The following is a 17,435-nucleotide window of genomic DNA, read 5'->3' as shown; positions in this document are numbered from 1 at the left end:
TTTTAGATGGAGTCTTGCTCTGTCGCCCAGGCTAGAATGCAGTGGCAGGATCTCAGCTCACTGTAATCTCCACCTCCCAGGTTCACAGCATTCTCCTGCCTCAGCCTCCTGAGTAGCTGGGACTACAGGCGCCCACCACCACACCTGGCTAATTTTTTGTATTTTTAGTAGAGACAGGGTTTCACCGTGTTAGGCAGGATGGTCTCGATCTCCTGACCTCGTGGTCCACCCACCTTGGCCTCCCAAAGTGCTGGGATTATAGGCGTGAGCCGCTGCGCCCGGTCTACTCACTTTTTTTTTAGACAAGGTCTTACGCTATTGCCCAGGCTGGAGTGCAGTGGCATAATCTCGGCTCACTGCAACCTCTGCCTCCTGGATTCAAACAATCATTCCACCTCAGCCTCCCTAGTAGCTGGAACTCCATGTACCACCACACCTGGCTAATTTTTTTTTGTTGTTTTTGAGACAAAGTCTTGCTCTGTCACCCAGGCTGGAGTGCAGTGGCATGATCTCAGCTCACTGCAACCTCTGCCTCCCGAGTTCAAGCAAATCTTATGCCTCAGCCTCCTGAGTAGCTGGGACTACAGGCGCACACCACCATGCCCTGCTAATTTTTGTGTCTTTAGTAGAGACAAGGTTTCGCCATAATGGCAAGGCTTGTCTCCAATTTCTGACCTCAAGTGATCCACCTGCCTCAGCCTCCCAAAGTGCCAGGATTACAGGCATGGGCCACCGCACCTGGCCTACTCACCTCTTGAGGTGGCCTGTGGCAAATTTTAGGGCTTTAGGTTAGCAAATGGGGAAGGGAAACTAGGGGCAGAGAGAACCTTTAATTATTTAACTCTTTGGTTTCTAGACAGCCAGTGTATCAGCCACTCCCACCCTCTATGAAACTGGCGAGGAAGTAAAGTGCAGACCTGTGGGGTTCCCGGGGTTGATTATGCAGAGCACCTTAGGGTCACAGTGGTCTTTGGCCTCCTGCACCGCCCGCCGGAGCTCATTCACATTTAGTGCCCAGCAGTTCTCCTCGTCCAGGTAGTAGTTCACCTGGATGGCATCGAGCTCAGAGATGACGGCTGAATAGAGGGGATACTGTGGGATGGGGATCATCACACCTGTCCGTGACTTGCCGCCTCCAGAGACGAGGATCTTCAGGATTGTCTGCAACACAGAAGTCACATGTAGAAAGCCAGCACCACTTCCCATCCCTGACCCAGCCTTTCACCCGTGGCTGCACTGCATGCCTCCAGTCCAACTCTGTGCAAGTCACTTTACTCCCCCGAGTCTCAGTTTCCTCATCTGTAAAATGAGGGAAGCTGCAAAGAGTAAGCAAAATACAACATTCTAAAGTTCTCGGCACAGTGCAGAACGTGTAGTTAACGACTCAGTACTTAGGCTGGGCACGGTGGCTCACGCCTAAAATCCCAGCACTTTGGGAGACTGAGGCAGCCAAATCACTTGAGGCCAAGAGTTCGAGACCAGCCTGTGCAACACAGTGAGACCTCCACCTCCCTACATAAAAATTTAAAAATATATATTTTTCTTTTAAAAAAATATATTTTTAAAAAGACTCAATACTTGTATTTTTAATACTTATAAAATAGTAGTTCCCATACTAGCCCTGTCTCAGAATTGTTCTGACCCCGCTCCTGTGATCCTGATTCCCTATGTCAGGGGTGGGGCCCAGGAGTATGTGTTATCAGTATCAGTGCCCAAGGTTGGAAAGACCCAACCCTACATCCACCCCAACAAGGGACTCTTAAAATGGGATAAAATACCCATCTACTGCCACCAGGTGGCACTATGACCTGTTTTCCAAGCTGAGCAGGGTGCTTAAGATTTCTGAGAAACCAGGCCATGCGATTCCTGTGGGGTATTGGTGGAAGTGCCAGTAATTCATTGAATTAATTAGCCAAAACCCTCTGCAGGGAGAGTCTCCACCTTAAACACAGGCATAGGTCCTTTTCCAGACTCAGTTCCTTACTGCAAAAATGTCACGAGATTTTAAAGTACAATGACTTGATTCTTTCCACTGAATCTTGTGGACACTCCCCCTTCTCTCCTCCGGAACCTCTTCCCACACTGGGCAATTCTGGGATTCAAGAGAGGCCTTGACAGCAGAGGGCAATGGAAGATGATGTGATTGGTACTGGAGCTCCAGTGTTAGAATCCCAAATGTCACATGAACTGACTCAAGGCGGGCAGATCACTTAATGTCTCCGGGCCTCCATTTCTCATGGGCTCCAGTAAGAGCTTAATGTGTAGGAAAGGCTTTGGGAAAGGAACAAAGCACTCAACAAACAAGAGCCTTACAGGTCAGGAAACAAAGACAGCCCTGTTAAAGAAGGAAGAGTTCAGGCAGCACATGGCTCCCTGAGAATAGATGAGTCAACAGCACCTAACACCAAGCCAGGCCTTGGGAGGGGTATACAGAAAGGGACAGGCAGGCAACCAGTCCCCAAGCCCAGGACCGCAGGCTCCACCAGTCCCCCAAGCCCAGGACTGCAGGCTCCACCAGTCTCCGAAGCCCAGGACTGCAGGCTCCACCAGTCTCCGAAGCCCAGGACTGCAGGCTCCACCACTTCCCCAAGCCCAGGACTGAAAACTCCAATGAGGTTTCGCCACATTGCCCAGGCTTATCTCAAACTCCTGGACTCAAGTAATCCTCCTGCCTCGGCCTCCCAAAATGCTGGGATTACAGGTGTGAGCCACTGCGCCCAGCCCAGGGGGTGCTATTTTGGAGCCTAAATGTTGTCCCATTCTCTCAAGTCCTGTGGAACCATGTGTAGGCAACCATCATAAAAGCATGGGAATCCCAGCTCTAGTGACTGACAGTGTCACAGAACACATATAAATCCCAGGAGAGTGGCTGGAACAGGTTTGGACACCATTTGAGTAGGAGCCAGGGCCTAGAATAATGTGTGACACATGATAGGTACTCAGTACCTATTTGGGGGAGGGTCCCCCAAACCCAGGACTGCAGGCTCCACCAGTCCCCCCAAGCCCAGGACTGAAAACTCCACCGGTCCCCCAAACCCAGAACTGCAGGTTCCACCAGTCCTCCAAGCCCAGGACTGAAGCCTCCACTGGTCCCCCAAGCCCAGGACTGCAGGCTCCACCAGCCCCCCAAGCCCAGGACTGCAGACTCCACTGCAAGTAACCACTGCACTCCAAACTGCAAGTAACCACTGGCCCCAGCCCTCCCCGACCCCACTGGCAGCTGACCCCAGCCTGAGCCACCTCCTCTTGCCTCCTGTGCCCCTCGCAGCCAAAATTTAAACTTAGGAACAGAAATCTAACTGCCCCACCTCCTTCTCCTTCAAACCCTTCAGTGGCTCCCTGTTGTTCTTAGCACAATGACCCAAATCCTCAGCGTGGCCTCTAAGGCCCTGTACTGACGCCAGCTGCCTTGCCAGCCCCCACCTGGTAACTCCGTCCCTCGCTGTGCACTCATCCCCCAGCATCTCCAGTTCCCAGCACTCAGACTCCTGCCAGCTCTTGGCCTCTGCACACAGTGACCTTCAGCTCAGAGCACACCCCCTCTCCCGGTTCACTCCTGTGTGTCCCTCAGGTCCGTGTCTGCTCAGTCTTCCTTGGAGACTTCCTGCCCCCGCCCCACCAGGTCGGAGTTCCCACTGCTCCCTCCCATAACACCCTGTCCTTCTCTACTGCAGAAGAGAAACTAAAAGCTTGTGATGTGCATTTATTTTTGTGATATCAGCTGGTCTGCTCTGCCTGTGTAGGCAGAGGCCAAATGATGTGTTTGGTTTCCCATTGTCTCCTCAGCACCTGGCACAGGAGGAACATCAGTACATGCAGAACCACAGAAAGGCCAATGGTTACCCTCGGGTGGCCCCTGGCTCCTCTGCAGCCAGACCTGCTGGTGTGTACTCCGGATGGAAATCAAGGCTGCAATAGCGCCCAGGCTCATGAAGACTAAAAGAGGCAAAGACTGCAGGCTGCCAGGGCAGGGGGACCAGAGGTGGCCACCCATGCTGCCACCCTCCCTGCTAGCCTGTCTCCCTGCTAGCCAGTTCCAATGCTGGGCCCTAACAGGCAAGGCTGCTCTTCATGTGGGTAAACACCGGATAACAACAAGCCACCCTCACACGTACAGAAATGCCGTCACTAGCTCCCGTGGTCAGGTAGATGTTGTCGGGGTCTGCAGGCACGCCGCCATCCCTCCTGGTGATATAGGCAGCCACATCTTCACGGATGCAGTTGACACCCTGGCTAGCACTGTAGGACCCTGTAAGACAGCAGGTAAGACAGTAACAGAGGCAGGATGTCTGGCTCCACAGGGTCCATATAATTAATATCCATATAATTATAGGGATGCCTGTTTGGGATGAGGGTCTCGGGTGGAGCCCAACTCCCACTGCTTTGGAACTGTGGCAAGCTGCTTAACCACGTGTCTGGGCTTCATCCACCCACCCCTCTATCCATCCACCCATCCACTCATCCACTCACTCACCCAGTACTGAGTACCTATCATGTGTCACACATTATTCTAGGCCCTGGCTCCTATTCAAATGGTGTCCAAACCTGTTCCAGCCACTCTCCTGGGATTTATATGTGTTCTGTGACACTGTCAGTCACTAGAGCTGGGATTTCCATGCTTTTATGATGGTTGCCTACACATGGTTCCACAGGACTTGAGAGAATGGGACAACATTTAGGCTCCAAAATAGCACCCCCTGGGCTGGGCGCAGTGGCTCACACCTGTAATCCCAGCATTTTGGGAGGCCGAGGCAGGAGGATTACTTGAGTTCAGGAGTTTGAGATAAGCCTGGGCAATGTGGCGAAACCTCATCTCTACAAAAAACACAAAATCAGCTAGGTGCGGTGGCGTGCGCCTATAGTCCCAGCTACTTGGAGGCTGAGCTGGGAGGATCACTTGAGCTCAGGAGGCTGCAGTGAGCTATGATGACACCACTGCACTCCAGCCTGGAGTGAAACCCTGTCTCGAAAAAATAAATAAAAATAAAACCAAAAACCCCACAATAGCACCACCGGCCAGCCCCAGGCACCCAGGGCTCTGACCAGCATCAACCACAGATCCCTGGGACTGTGAGGCGTCCTCCAGTCCCCAGTCCCATGTGAACATACCCTCCCGCTGCCATTTAGGGTTGAAAGTCATTTATACTAAGTTCAAAAACAGGTAAAACTAATGAATGGTCCCGGAAGCTGAGCAGTGGTTAACTGCTCTGGGAGTGGCGGTACTGACTAGAAAGACGCACGAAAGAGTGTTGGCAGCTCCGTATCCAGAGTCTGGTGGGGTGACATCGATGTTTGCATGTGTGAAAGGTATTCCAGCTGTACGTTAACGTTTTTACCTCCATAAAAAAGATTTTTTTAAATGTCAGGCCACTCTTTATGTTTTTGAAAATAAACTGGAAAGATGTATTTGTACAGGTGCAAGATCTCTCTGGAAGAAGACTCAAACTAGTGAGGTGAATTCCCCGTGGAAGTGCTTGGGGGCTGGGGGTCAGAGGTGGAAGGCAGACGTTTCATTGTATATTCTTTTAGACCTTTTGAATTTTACACCACATTTAAAGAAAACCAGACTATTCCTTCTGTGGCTACTGCAAAAACCACCCCCAGGAGGCAGGATGGCGAATGGAAGTAGCAGATTCTCCTCTGGGGTCTCAGCATGCATCAGTCCAGGCCTGGCATCGAGGAGGAACAGTCAAATGCTTTGAACTGGGGCCAGGCGCAGTGGTTCACATCTCTACTCCCAGCACTTTGGGAGGTTAAGGCAGGCGGATCACCAGAGGTCAGGAGTTCAAGACCAGCCTGGCCAACAAACCGCATCTCCACAAAAATCAGCCGGGTGTGGTGGCAGGTGCCTGTAATCCCAGCTACTCGTGAGACTGAGGCAGGAGAATCACTTGAACCTGGGAGGTGGAGGTGCAGTGAGCCAAGATCGCACCACTGCACTCCAGCCTGGGTGACAGATTGAGACCCCGTCTTTTAAAAAAAAAAAAAAAAATGCCCTGAACTGGAATCCCCCAGCTCTGCCTCAGCCTCTCTGCACAGCACTGGGCTCTGCATGGCTGTAAGAGGAGCAGCCAGACCAATACTCTAAGGTGCCAAGTGGCAAACATTAACTGGTGTCACTCTGGGTGGTGGGCATGGGCTTCTGTCATGTTATTTTCAGTATTCTAATACATTAGGAGTATTTTGTAAGTTTAAAAAAGGGGAGGTGCAGATGCTTGTGTTAGAGCCCACCCCCACTAGGTGATTTAGTTGGTATTTCTGAGCTTCTGTAAGAGAGACCTAGGACTCCTTGCTTCCCTTCACCCCTTTTCAATGCCCCACCTTCTCCTCAGGGCCTCCCCTCTTCCTGCCTCTAAGAGCATCCACTTCCCTGAACGCCCAGGGCCTTCACCCATGAGCAAGCCCTCTGCTTCTCTGAATCACACTTCTGCGGGTCACAGACTTCCTACCCTTCCAAAGAGGCTCCTGGGTTTTTCTTCAGATCTCACGTTATGCTCCAAAACACACTGATCTTTCTAGGATCATTTCTAGTCTGTCTCCAGGAGCCTTGCCCTAAAGATTCTGCTCCACCTCCAGCCAATCTCAGCCTATAATTTATTCAGTTACTTTACTATTTATTAGTGTTTTTTGTTTTTTTTTTTTAAGAAACAGGGTCTCACTTTGCTGCTCAGGCTGGTGTGCAGCGGCACGATCATAGCTCACTGCAGCCTTGAACTCCCAGGCTCAAGCAGTTCCCCCACTTCGGCCTCCCAAAGTGCTGGGATTACAGGTGTAAGCCACTGTGCTGGCCCCTCCAATTATTTTGTACAGAAGCAGCCCTGCCCTCTCCATGCTGACTCTTGACTCTTGGTTCCTCCAGAGCAGGGGATGTTGCCCGTTTCTTCTGTGCCTTTCTCCCAGAGCACCTCGCCCACTGCAGGCTGCGCTACACTACACCCTGCTGAGGACCCACTGCCGAACTCCCACTTCACTAAACACCACTGCCCTAGGGCCCCTTCATTCATCACACGGAGGTCCCGACCTCAGGGCCTCTGCGCACACTGCTCGCTGGTCCAGCATGCATCTGCAGGTTCTTACTCATCCTCCCCATGACCTCTTCCTCTCCATAGAGCCCCTTGTTATAGTCCTGTAGCTCTCTCCAAGATCTCATGAGAAATCGTGATTACACGTTCGTAGAAATTCTTTTTCATGTTTGTTCCTCCCAAATCTGATAGCTTCGTGAGCACAGAAGCTCCACCCACCTTGCTCACCAGTGCCTTTGATGTCTAGAACACAGCCTGGTACGTGCTCAGGGAGGGGCTGGACAAAGGCACACAGCTCCTGCCCTGCCCCAGGCAGGTGCTAGGTTGTACCTCAACCCCATTAAGATCTAGGACACACCTGAGAACCAAATTGCTCATCAAAGAGAAAATAAATGAAGTTGCTGGGTATGGTGGCTCATGCCTGTAATCCCAACTACTCTGGAGGTCAAGGCAGGATGATCGCTTGCTTGAGCCCAGGAATTCGAGAGCAGCCTGGACAATAGTGAGACCCTATGTCTACAAAAAATATAAAAGTTGGCCAAGTGTGGTGGTGTATGCCTGTAGTCCCAGCTACTTGGGAGGCTGATGCAGGATTGCTTGAGCCCAGGAGGTCAAGGTTACAGTGAGCTATGATTGCACCACCGCACTCCAGCCTGGGTGACAGAGCAAGACCCTAACTCTTAAAAAAGAGAGAGAGAGAGAAAAAAAAGAAGCCCTGTTAAGAAATTATATATATATACACATACATACATATATATATCTATATATATATTTTTTTTGGAGGGGACAGAGTTTCACTATCATCACCCAATGACACAAACTCGGCTCACTGCAACCTCCACCTTCTGGGTTCAAGCAATTCTCCTGCCTCAGTCTCCCAAGTAGCTGGGATTACAGGCACCTGCCATAATGCCTGGCTAATTTTTATATTTTCAGTAGAGACAGGGTTTCGCCAAGTTGGCCAGACTGATCTCGAACTCCTGACCTCAGGTGATCTACCTGCTCTGGCATCCCAAAGTGCTGGGATTACAGGCATGAGCCACCATGCCCAGTCCAAGAAATAATTTTAAAGGGCATGATAAAAACACATCCTGAGTGGCTAGGCACGGTGGCTTACGCCTGTAATCCCAGCACTTTGGGAGGCTGAGGTGGGCAGATCACAAGGTTAGGAGTTCAAGACCAGCCTAGCCAATATGGTGAAATCCCATCTCTACTAAAAATACAAAAATTAGCCAGGTGTGGTGGCGTGCATCTGTGGTACCAGCTACTCAGGAGGCTGAGGCAGAAGAATCGCTTGAACCTGGGAGGCAGAAGCTGCAGTGAGCCAAGATCACGCTACTGCATTCCAGCCTGGGTGACAGAGTGACACTGTGTCTCAAAAAAACAACAACAAAAAATCTCTTGGGTGAGCTTCACGACTTTGTATACACATTTAATAATCTCCCTGTGGGTCAAGGTGGCCCTGGAGCATAGTGACGTGCTCCATTTCTTTTTACTCCTGTGGGCAGAAAGGTGCTCAGGCTGCCCAGAGCGTAGGTAACAGAGAGCGACACCACTATGTCCCTGTCATGCGAAGGACCACACTGTTCTGCCCCCTGGAATGCACAGGGCTTGTCTACAGCTAACAAGGGGATTTAGCACACATGAACCTTCCTTGCAAGCCCAGAAGGTGGGTACAAAGTACTTCCTAGCTGAAGGATGAGGGAGACTCCAAGCACTCCTACCTCACCTGTGTTCACGAGGTCCTGGAACAGGGCTCAGAGTGGGTCCCAAAAACCATGAGGGCCAACTGGTCTTTTGCTGTAACACCCCACGAGGGAACTCCCAGGGACACAGTCTCTCAGCCCCACTACTCCAGCTCTGGCTGACACGAAGTTGCAAAAACCTGTTGATGAGGCTTAGTATGTGGAAGAAAAATCCCTACCCCGTCCCCAGACACTCAAAAGGCACATTCCCCTCCCTCTGCCTCTCAGCTGGGGGCTTCCAGGAGTTTTAGGCCCATGGCCATGGGGTCTTTGAGAAACACCTTTGCCCTTGGGGCCAGGCAGAGCGTGCAGCGGGGAAAGGAGCCTGGCAGCTGGGCCTCTGGGCTGCAGAGCTGCTTTCTGCCAGCCTGGGGTTAAGTCGTGGCATACAAGACCCCAGCCCACACCCCATCCAGGCTGGCAGGTGGAAAAGCAAGGGGCGGCTGGCCCCCTCCTGAGAGAGACAGTGCCCAGACTCAGAGGGAGAGCAGTGGGGCTACACCCAGGAGGGTGAGCACAGGGCCGTCAATAAGGGACAGAGCGGAAAAAGTTGGTGGGGGGGGGGGGGGGCAGGAGATAGAGACAACAAGGGGGGCCACTCCCCTGCTGAACAAGCCGCCAGAATCTGTCCCCACCCTCAGCTCCACTTTCAGGAACATCAGGGCTCATATCCTAGGAAGATTCTAAGAACAGCAGCTTTCCTCAGGGCAAGGGAAGCCGGATTCCCAACGTGGGTGCTGCGTGAAGGAACCAGCAGAAATAAACAGAGGAAAGAAAATGACAAAGAGCTGGAGGCCCAGAGGCTGGAACCTCCATCCCCGCAGGGAAGGGAGAGAATCATCTTCACATCTACAGAGGCCAAGTTCCAGGTCCATTCTGCGGAGCCTGGTGCCACGTCAGGAGGCAGACATTGGGGCGTGGGTCCCCGAAAAGGGGAGTGAGGGCCAGTTTGAGGGGAACACCATGAAGTACTTGGGGGTACTGGCACCACTGGACGCAAGAAAGCCACAGAAAGGGGCCGGAGGGGTCCCAAGATGCTTCCCTTCCCCAGCAATTGGCTGCCATCTCCAAGACAATGCAGGGACATGTTCAGAGCTGGAGGCCACAGAGAGGCAAGGATGCTGAACAAAACTGGGCACTGCACTTCTACCCAGTCTCCAGCTGCGGGGTGAAACCTGCTGTGACAAAGGCAGGCTCAGCTGCTGTCCAACGAGGCTGGCTCCAGGGAGTAGGACCCACACCCGGCATGATGTAGGCACTTGCACCTAAAGGTGGTGCCAGCACCGCCCGCTTAATAAACAGGAGGCCAGCAAGGCGCAAGTGGGATGAGGACGCTATTTTTTGTTTACTCTGCGCATTGTCAGCCCACACACATTCACACACCCATTTGCATGCATGACTCTCACTCGAGGCTGGGGCCCCCCTGGGAACACTCGTTCATTTCACGTCCCGGGGCCTGGCAAGTTGGGGCCTCACCCAGGCTGTGCCCGCCACAAGCCTGCAGGATCCGCCGGGCGCGTTTCTTAGCATCTTCTGGGAAGCTGGGGCTGTCCAGCAGGTTTGGGTAGGTGCACAGGGCCATCACCTGGGAGAACAAGACGCAGGCTGAGCTCCCAGCACCCCGACTCCCAGAGCTCCGGGAGGGGCACAGAGGCCACTGGGAGGACGACAGCTCCCAGGGATGGGGCTGATGCAAGCTTCTCTGCGAGGACTCAGCCTGTGGGAGCTTGGGGGCAGGAGGGGAAGACGCTGGGCTCTCTGCAGCAGAAGGGGAGAAGCTGAGAGTTGGGATGCACTATGACCTGGGCTGCTGGAAGAGGAGTCGACGATCAGAGTGAGGCTGTTCCTCCGCCCCTGGCCCAAGCTCTTCCACTAGGGACAGTGGGCTTACACACCCAAGGCACAATCGGGGGCCTGCAGAGCAGGGGGCAGGCGATCGATGCCCAGCTGGGTGGAGCAGGGCTGCAGACCCCCCTACTCCCAGCCTGAGCTCCCCAATGCCCTAGGCCCCCTCCCCCTGCATTCCTCATCACCCCCTTTCCTCCCCAGATGAAAACTGGCTAGCTTTCTCTTCTCTGTAACAGAGAACATCACCCCAAACTCACAAATTAAGAGGATTAAGCAAGCAAATGTGTACAAAAGTGCCGGTAACCCCAGCTTGCCCGGCAAGTTGAGGTTGGCACTGAGGAGCCAAGCCAGGTGCACTGAGGGGGTCAGGACTTGTGGCTCTGACACCAGCGGGGTGACTTCAGTGAGCGCCTGGCTTCACGGAGCCCGGTTTCTCTTCATGTGCACAATGGGCAGTGAGCTGGCCTGCCCGCCTCCCAGGGGCACCTGCGCAGGTCAGAGGAGATGCGTGAAGGCTGGAGGCAGCTGGCACTAGGCTGGAGAGGCTAGGCCTGCCGTGTACAGTGGCAGGGCTGGACCTGGGAACACGGCTCCAGCAAATAAGGCTGAGTGAGGCCTGTTCTGAAGCCTGTCACAACTTAAACCCAGGCCCATGTGGGGACCTCTCCTGAGAGGTCACTCGTGCTTGGCCCTCCCCTTCAAAGCTCATGCTCCAGGGAAGTCAGGGCCCTCTGGCCTCCTCCCACCTCGTTTCCCTGGCAGAGCCACTCTGTGTGGTCTGATTCATTTCCCCCTCCTGGGCCCAGCATGGGGACTCTAACATCCAGGGCTGCGGGCCTGCTCCGAGGGTCAGCAGCAGTGGCCGTGGGAGGGAGGTCCAGTGAGCGCCCCCCATACCAGGCCCAGCCTCAGCTCCTCTCCCTCACTGCCCTGTGACAACTCCCTCAGGGACTGTGGACTGAGCTCTCCAAGCCCCTCCCCAGCCCTTTGCCCCAGAGAGCAAGGCAGGGAACAGGGAACTGGGGTTCCCGGGCTTGACTTCCCTGATGGCCCTAGCCCATGAACCTTAACCACACACAGCACTGCATTTTGATCCAAAATGGGCCTCAATCCCAGTGGCTCAGGAGGTTGAGACAAGAAAGGATTACTTGGGCCTAGGAATTCGAGACCAGCCTGGGCAACACAGCAAGACCCTGTCTCTACCAAAAATTTTAAAAATTAGTCGGGTGTGGTGGCATATGCCTGTAGTCCCAGATACTCAGGAGGCTGAGGCAGGAGGATTGCTTCAGCCCAGGAGTTTGAGGTTACAGAGAGATCGTGACAATCACACTCCAGCCTGGACAACAGAGCAAGACCCTGTCTCAAAAAAAAATACACACACACACACACACACACACACACAAAATAAAACAGGCCGGGCGCGGTGCCTCACGCCTGTAATCCCAGCACTTTGGGAGGCTGAGGTGGGCGGATTGTTTGAAGTTAGTTTGAAACCAGCCTGGCCAATATGGTGAAACCCCATCTCTACCAAAAATACAAAAATTAGCCAGGCGTGGTGGTGCATGCCTGTAATCCCAACTACTCGGGAGGCTGAGGCAGGAAAGCTGCTTGAACCCAGGCAGTGGAGGCTGCTGTGAGCCGAGAGCATACCACTGCACTACAACCTGGGCGACAGAGAGAGACTCCATCTCAAAACAAAAACAAAAACAAAACCTAAATAAAACAAAAGCGCCTCAGTCCTTTGAGAAAAAGTTGTCACACACCGGGTCTCCCGCCTCTGTTCTGCTCCGGGGCATCTCCCACCCCGCCACCTCCAGCCCACCAACCCCGCAATCCCACAATCCCGGCCCAGGTGGCACTTTTGAGGTTAGTGCTCAGACTGAAATGTGGAAGCCACCTTCTCCTGGAGCCTGAGGAGGGAGCTGGGTCACTGCAGAGGCGGCCGGGGCACAGCAGCTCACAGCGGCCGTCCCCAATCTGGAGCTCCTGTGCTGGGCCCCAGGAGGCCTCTGCACTCTTCGCCTCACCAAGGCCCAGCAATCTGCCAACTTCTACCTGCCCAAAGCCACCCAGCTGGTAGGCAGCAGAGCCCACACTCACACCCAGAAGGGCCTCAAGTGGGAAGCCACATTCTGCCCCGCCACGACACCTCCTGCTGCCCCCCAAAGCCTGCTGCCAGCCCAGCCGGCCTTTCCCTGTCCCCTCGGCTGCCACCTACCCCACCACTGCCTTTGCCCACCAAGTTCCTAACTCCGCTCCCAGGACCCCACCCCGTGGAAGAGTCTCCCCGGCAGCCTCCTACACCAGAGCAACCCCAAAATAGGTCTGGAAATTTTCAACAACCTCAGCAAGGCAGCAAGGAGGCTAAGGGAGACAGCCAGAGGGCATCACGCCTGGGAGGGCCTGGACATCGAGGGGGCAGAGGATGGTCCCTACGACGGCCCGCCCAGCCCAGGGCCCTGCCCTCCTTCAGCCTCTGCTCCTGGGGGTGGCTCACCTGCCGGAGGAAGGTGATTGGCTGCTGCCCCATAGCCTGGGCATCCCCGATGTTGGCTCGGATGACCTCTGTGAATGGCTTTTTGATACCCTGGGCAGACAGAAAGCAACAGGTGGTTACTTAGAAACTCTTAAACTCTGGATTCCAGAGGCCAGGCAAGGTTCCCGCAGGATATTAATAAACAACCCTATTTTGAGCCTTACCAAGTATCTGACTTGGTGCCAGGCCTTTGACATGCCTTGTCTCATTTAACCTTCACAGCCATCCCATGAGGAAGAACTAGTATTAATCCCATTTGACAGTGAGGAAATCAAGGCTCTAAAAGGTTAGAAAACTTGCTCAAGGTCACATAATTTTATTTTTTTGAGACAGAATCTCGCTCTCTTGCCCAAGATGGAGTACAGTAGTGCCATCTCGGCTCACTGCAACCTCCACCTCCCGGGTTCAAGCAATTCTCGTGCCTCAGCCTCCCGAGTAGCTGGGATTACAGACGTGCACCACCGCGCCTGGCTAATTTTTGTATTTTTAGTAGAGACGGGATTTCAATATGTTGGCCAGGCTGGTCTCCAACTCATGTGATCCACCTGCCCCAGCCTCCCAAAGTGCTAGGATTACAGGCATGAGCCATTGCGCCCGGCCAACATAATTCTATTTATTACTTATTATTACTATTTTGTAAAGACAGGGTCTCACTCTGTCACTCAGTCTGGACTGCAGTGGTGTGATCATGGTTCACTGCATCCCCGACCTTTGGGCTCCTCCGCCTTGGCCTCCCAAAGTGTTGGGGTTACAGGGGTGAACCACTGTGCCCAACCACATAACTGATTAATGTAAGTGCTGACACTGAATATAAGCACAGGAAGCCGGATTCCAAGGTCACTCTTCTTAACCACTGTTTCTCCTCTGCCTCCCACTTTCCAGAAGGGCTGGAAGAGCTTTCCTGGCTGCCCAAGCATCCCGAACAGCTGCCACTCCACTGCCTGAGCGCCACCACACAGGGAAGTCTAAAAGGCAGCTCCAGGCCAGCTGTGTGGGAGGGAGGCAGGAGTCAGCAGCAGAACATGCCAAATGTCAGGGACAGAGGGTCCCAGACTCCTCTGCATCCTGCCCCAGGCACAGCTCTACCGCGATGGCCTAAGTGATTGGCCAGGGACACTGAGGAAACCCTCCCCAACAGAAGACATGCATCAGCAGGGAATCCTCAGGGTCATTTTCTTGCAACCCATTCTTTGTAGAATGAAACATGTGGGCTGATTTTCACATTAAAAAAAGAAAAAAAAAGTTATCTGGGATAAAAAGACTGATTGAAGAGCAAATTGAGGCCACTGCCTGAGCAATGTGTGTAGCACAGAAGAGAGATCACAGACAGAAGTCCAAGACCCTTGCGACGTCACTGGGGACGTGATGGAAGGACACCCTGGCTGCTGCAAAGGCGAAAGCAGAGTTTGACGAAGAGAATTACGGGGACCTGGAAATGTGGGAATCCTGCACATTTCCCTGATACACCTAATCAGCCACTGGGAGAAGTGCCGTCAACAACAGGTTCAAGGACTTCCCAGGGCAGCTGAAAGGATTACCTGAAACAAACAGTGTGAAAGCCCTTAGCAGAGTACAAATATCATCTTACAAAAGCCAGCCCAGGAACAAGGTCGCCAGGGTCACAGTGGGAGGAAAAGCGGGCTCAGCAAGGTGGTGGCCACAGCCCGGGTGGGAGGGCTTGGCCATTGTCCTGTCTCCAGCTGCCCCTTCCCCAAAGGTACCCCAAATACAAATTTTACAGATATAACTCTGTGCTTGTGACACTTGTCTTTTCTCCTTTTCACGCAATGTGTGAATAAAAGCAACCTTAGAAGACATGATGGCCTTTCCAAAATCAGTAATGTACACCTTAAGTAAAAACTAGTGACTGGAAGTGGTGGCTCATACCTGTAATTCCAGCACTTTGGGAGGCCAAGGCAGGAGGATGCCTTGAGGCCAGGAGTTCAACAACAGCCTGGGCAACACTTTCAAGTTGCCCAAGACCTCATCTCTACAAAAAATTAAAATTAGCCAGGCATGGTGGCACATGCCTGTAGCCCCATCTACTGGGGAGGCTGAAGTGGGAATATCACACTTGAGACCAGGAGTTCAAGGTTGCAGTGAGCTATGATCACGTCACTGTTCTCCAGCCTGGGCATCAGAGTGAGACCCTGGTTTTTTTTGTGTTTTGTTTTTTTTTTTTGAGACAAGGTTTCCCTCTGTCACCCAGACTGGAGTGCAGTGGTGTGATCTCGGTTCACTGCAACCTCCGCCTCCTGAGTTCAAGCAATTCTCATGCCTCAGCCTCCCAAGTGGCTGGGACTACAGGCAAGTGTCACCATACCCGGCTAATTTTTGTATTTTTAATGGAGACGGGGTTTCATCACATTTCCTAGGCTGGTCTTGAACTCCTGAGCACAAATGATCCACTGCCTCAGCCTCCCAAAGTGCTGTGATTACAGGTGTGAGCCACCTCGCCTGGCCTGACCCTGTCTCCTAAAAACAACAACAACAAACCAGTGGGCTTGAGAGACAAAAGCAGAGGCCAAACACATTTTTCTGGCCCTAGTGGGCCACCCCTAAGCCCTATGTGAGGAGGCATGGGTGATTGAGGAAGATGCCCCCGAAGTGGCTCTGGACCTAAGTCCTACAAGCTGTTTCTTGGGGAAGGGGGCCCTCTAAGCCCCTTGTGGCCCGTCTGCTGAGTTCTTCAGTGTCTGGCCAACATAATCCCAGCACTTTGGGAGGCTGAGGCGAGCGGATCACAAGGTCAGCAGATCGAGACCATCCTGGCTAACACGGTGAAACCCCATCTCTACTAAAAATACAAAAAATTAGCCAGGCGTGGTGGCAGGCACCTGTAGTCCCAGCTACTTGGGAGGCTGAGGCAGGAGAATGGCATGAACCTGGGAGGTGGAGCTTGCAGTGAGCCGAGATCACGCCACTGCACTCTAGCCTGGGCGACAGAGCAAGACTCTAGTCTCAAAAAAAAAAAAAAAAAAAAGATTCCCAGTGGCATCCAGATGCAGCCACTGTATCTGGAGAGCCAGGGCGACACTGCCCACTACATGGGGGTATAGGCACTCTGGAGAGGCTCTGGCTGCAGGGGTGCAGCCCCCACACTCATCCCACAGCCAGGAGCCCAGAGGCTGAGGGTGTGGGCAGTTACCCAAGCCTCTGTGTACAAAGGGGCGGGCCCGATCCACTGCTTGGCACTGGCCTGGACTCCTGGCATGGGATCCTTGCTCAGCCTGACTGAATTGTTGCAGACCCCAGGCCTAGCTCGCTGAACCTGGGTGATTTCTGGGGTGTGGATACAGCCCATTCTTCATAGGGAGTAAATCTGTCACGGTTGTGAGGCCCAGGAACCAACACACAGCTGTGGGCCTTGGGCCAGCCTAACACAGGGAGAGTTTAACGCCTGGAACAGAGCCCTGAATATTCCTTGCCCGTGCCCTCCCCCGCACTGCTCAACCAACGCAGGCCCGCGGCCATGAAGCCTAGGAACACAGCATCTCCATTCTTGGGTCTCGGTGCCTGCAGACCCTGGACATTTTGCTATGATGGATGAGCTGGGGGTCAGGACACTGGCTACCCTGAATGGGTAAAGAAAACCAGCCCATCCAGCCAAGGGCCACCACGCAGAAGAGACTCTTCTGAGCACACTTCTGCATCTAGGCACTCAAGGTCTACATAGGGTGGGAAATACCAAGAGCCTGGGGTAGACTCCCCATAGTGACTCCCACAGTGACTTGTCCAGAGCCCACAGGCACAGCACCCATGGGAACCTTGCCCCTGCCCTGCCCTCAGGGCCCTGCCAGCTCAGAGGGACTAAGGAGTCGCATCATCCTGATTCCTCTCATGGCATTCTAGAGACACCTTCGAATCCACCTGCACACATCCCGCCCAGAGCCACCCCCGCTGTGCAGCACAGATGGACGGAAGGTCCTTCCCAGGGAGGGCTCCCCTCCCGCCACTGGCTCAAGCAGGGATCTGGGGAGGGCACCATCCCCACCGCCCCCTCCCCAGCTCTGGGGATGGCATATTTCATAGGGTGTTAGCAGGTAGAATTGTCCTCCCTAGCCCACAGGCCTCTCACCAGCATGAGGGTCACAGGCGGATGGATGATTCTAACCAGGCACAGCAAAGGAAACAATCAACAAAAAGGCGAACCACGGAAGGGAACATCGTCGGCCTCCGCATCCGTGGCTCCAGCATCTGCGGACTCAACGAACCACAGATCAAAAATATTCAGGAGGCCAGGCGCGGTGGCTCAAGCCTGTAATCCCAGCACTTTGGGAGGCC

The 17,435-nt window shown here is 53.5% G+C and overlaps 1 protein-coding gene across 1 annotated transcript in view; it reads right to left on the bottom strand.

Moving 5' to 3' along the window:
- Positions 1-17,435, bottom strand: part of GPT2 (glutamic--pyruvic transaminase 2) — a 48,487-nt gene that overhangs the window by 21,379 nt on the left and 9,673 nt on the right. The window contains exons 3-6 of the mRNA XM_026449517.1: positions 13,113-13,202; positions 10,244-10,352; positions 4,116-4,249; positions 918-1,161 (exon numbers count right to left, since the gene is read on the bottom strand). Coding sequence (XP_026305302.1) covers positions 918-1,161; positions 4,116-4,249; positions 10,244-10,352; positions 13,113-13,202 — 577 coding nt within the window. The remainder of the gene's footprint in view (positions 1-917; positions 1,162-4,115; positions 4,250-10,243; positions 10,353-13,112; positions 13,203-17,435) is intronic.

The sequence above is a fragment of the Piliocolobus tephrosceles genome, chromosome 17, assembly GCF_002776525.5.
Source record: "Piliocolobus tephrosceles isolate RC106 chromosome 17, ASM277652v3, whole genome shotgun sequence".
Taxonomy (NCBI): domain Eukaryota; kingdom Metazoa; phylum Chordata; class Mammalia; order Primates; family Cercopithecidae; genus Piliocolobus; species Piliocolobus tephrosceles.
The sequence above is the reverse complement of the archived record's forward strand: the minus strand, read 5'-3'. Positions and strand labels throughout refer to the sequence as shown.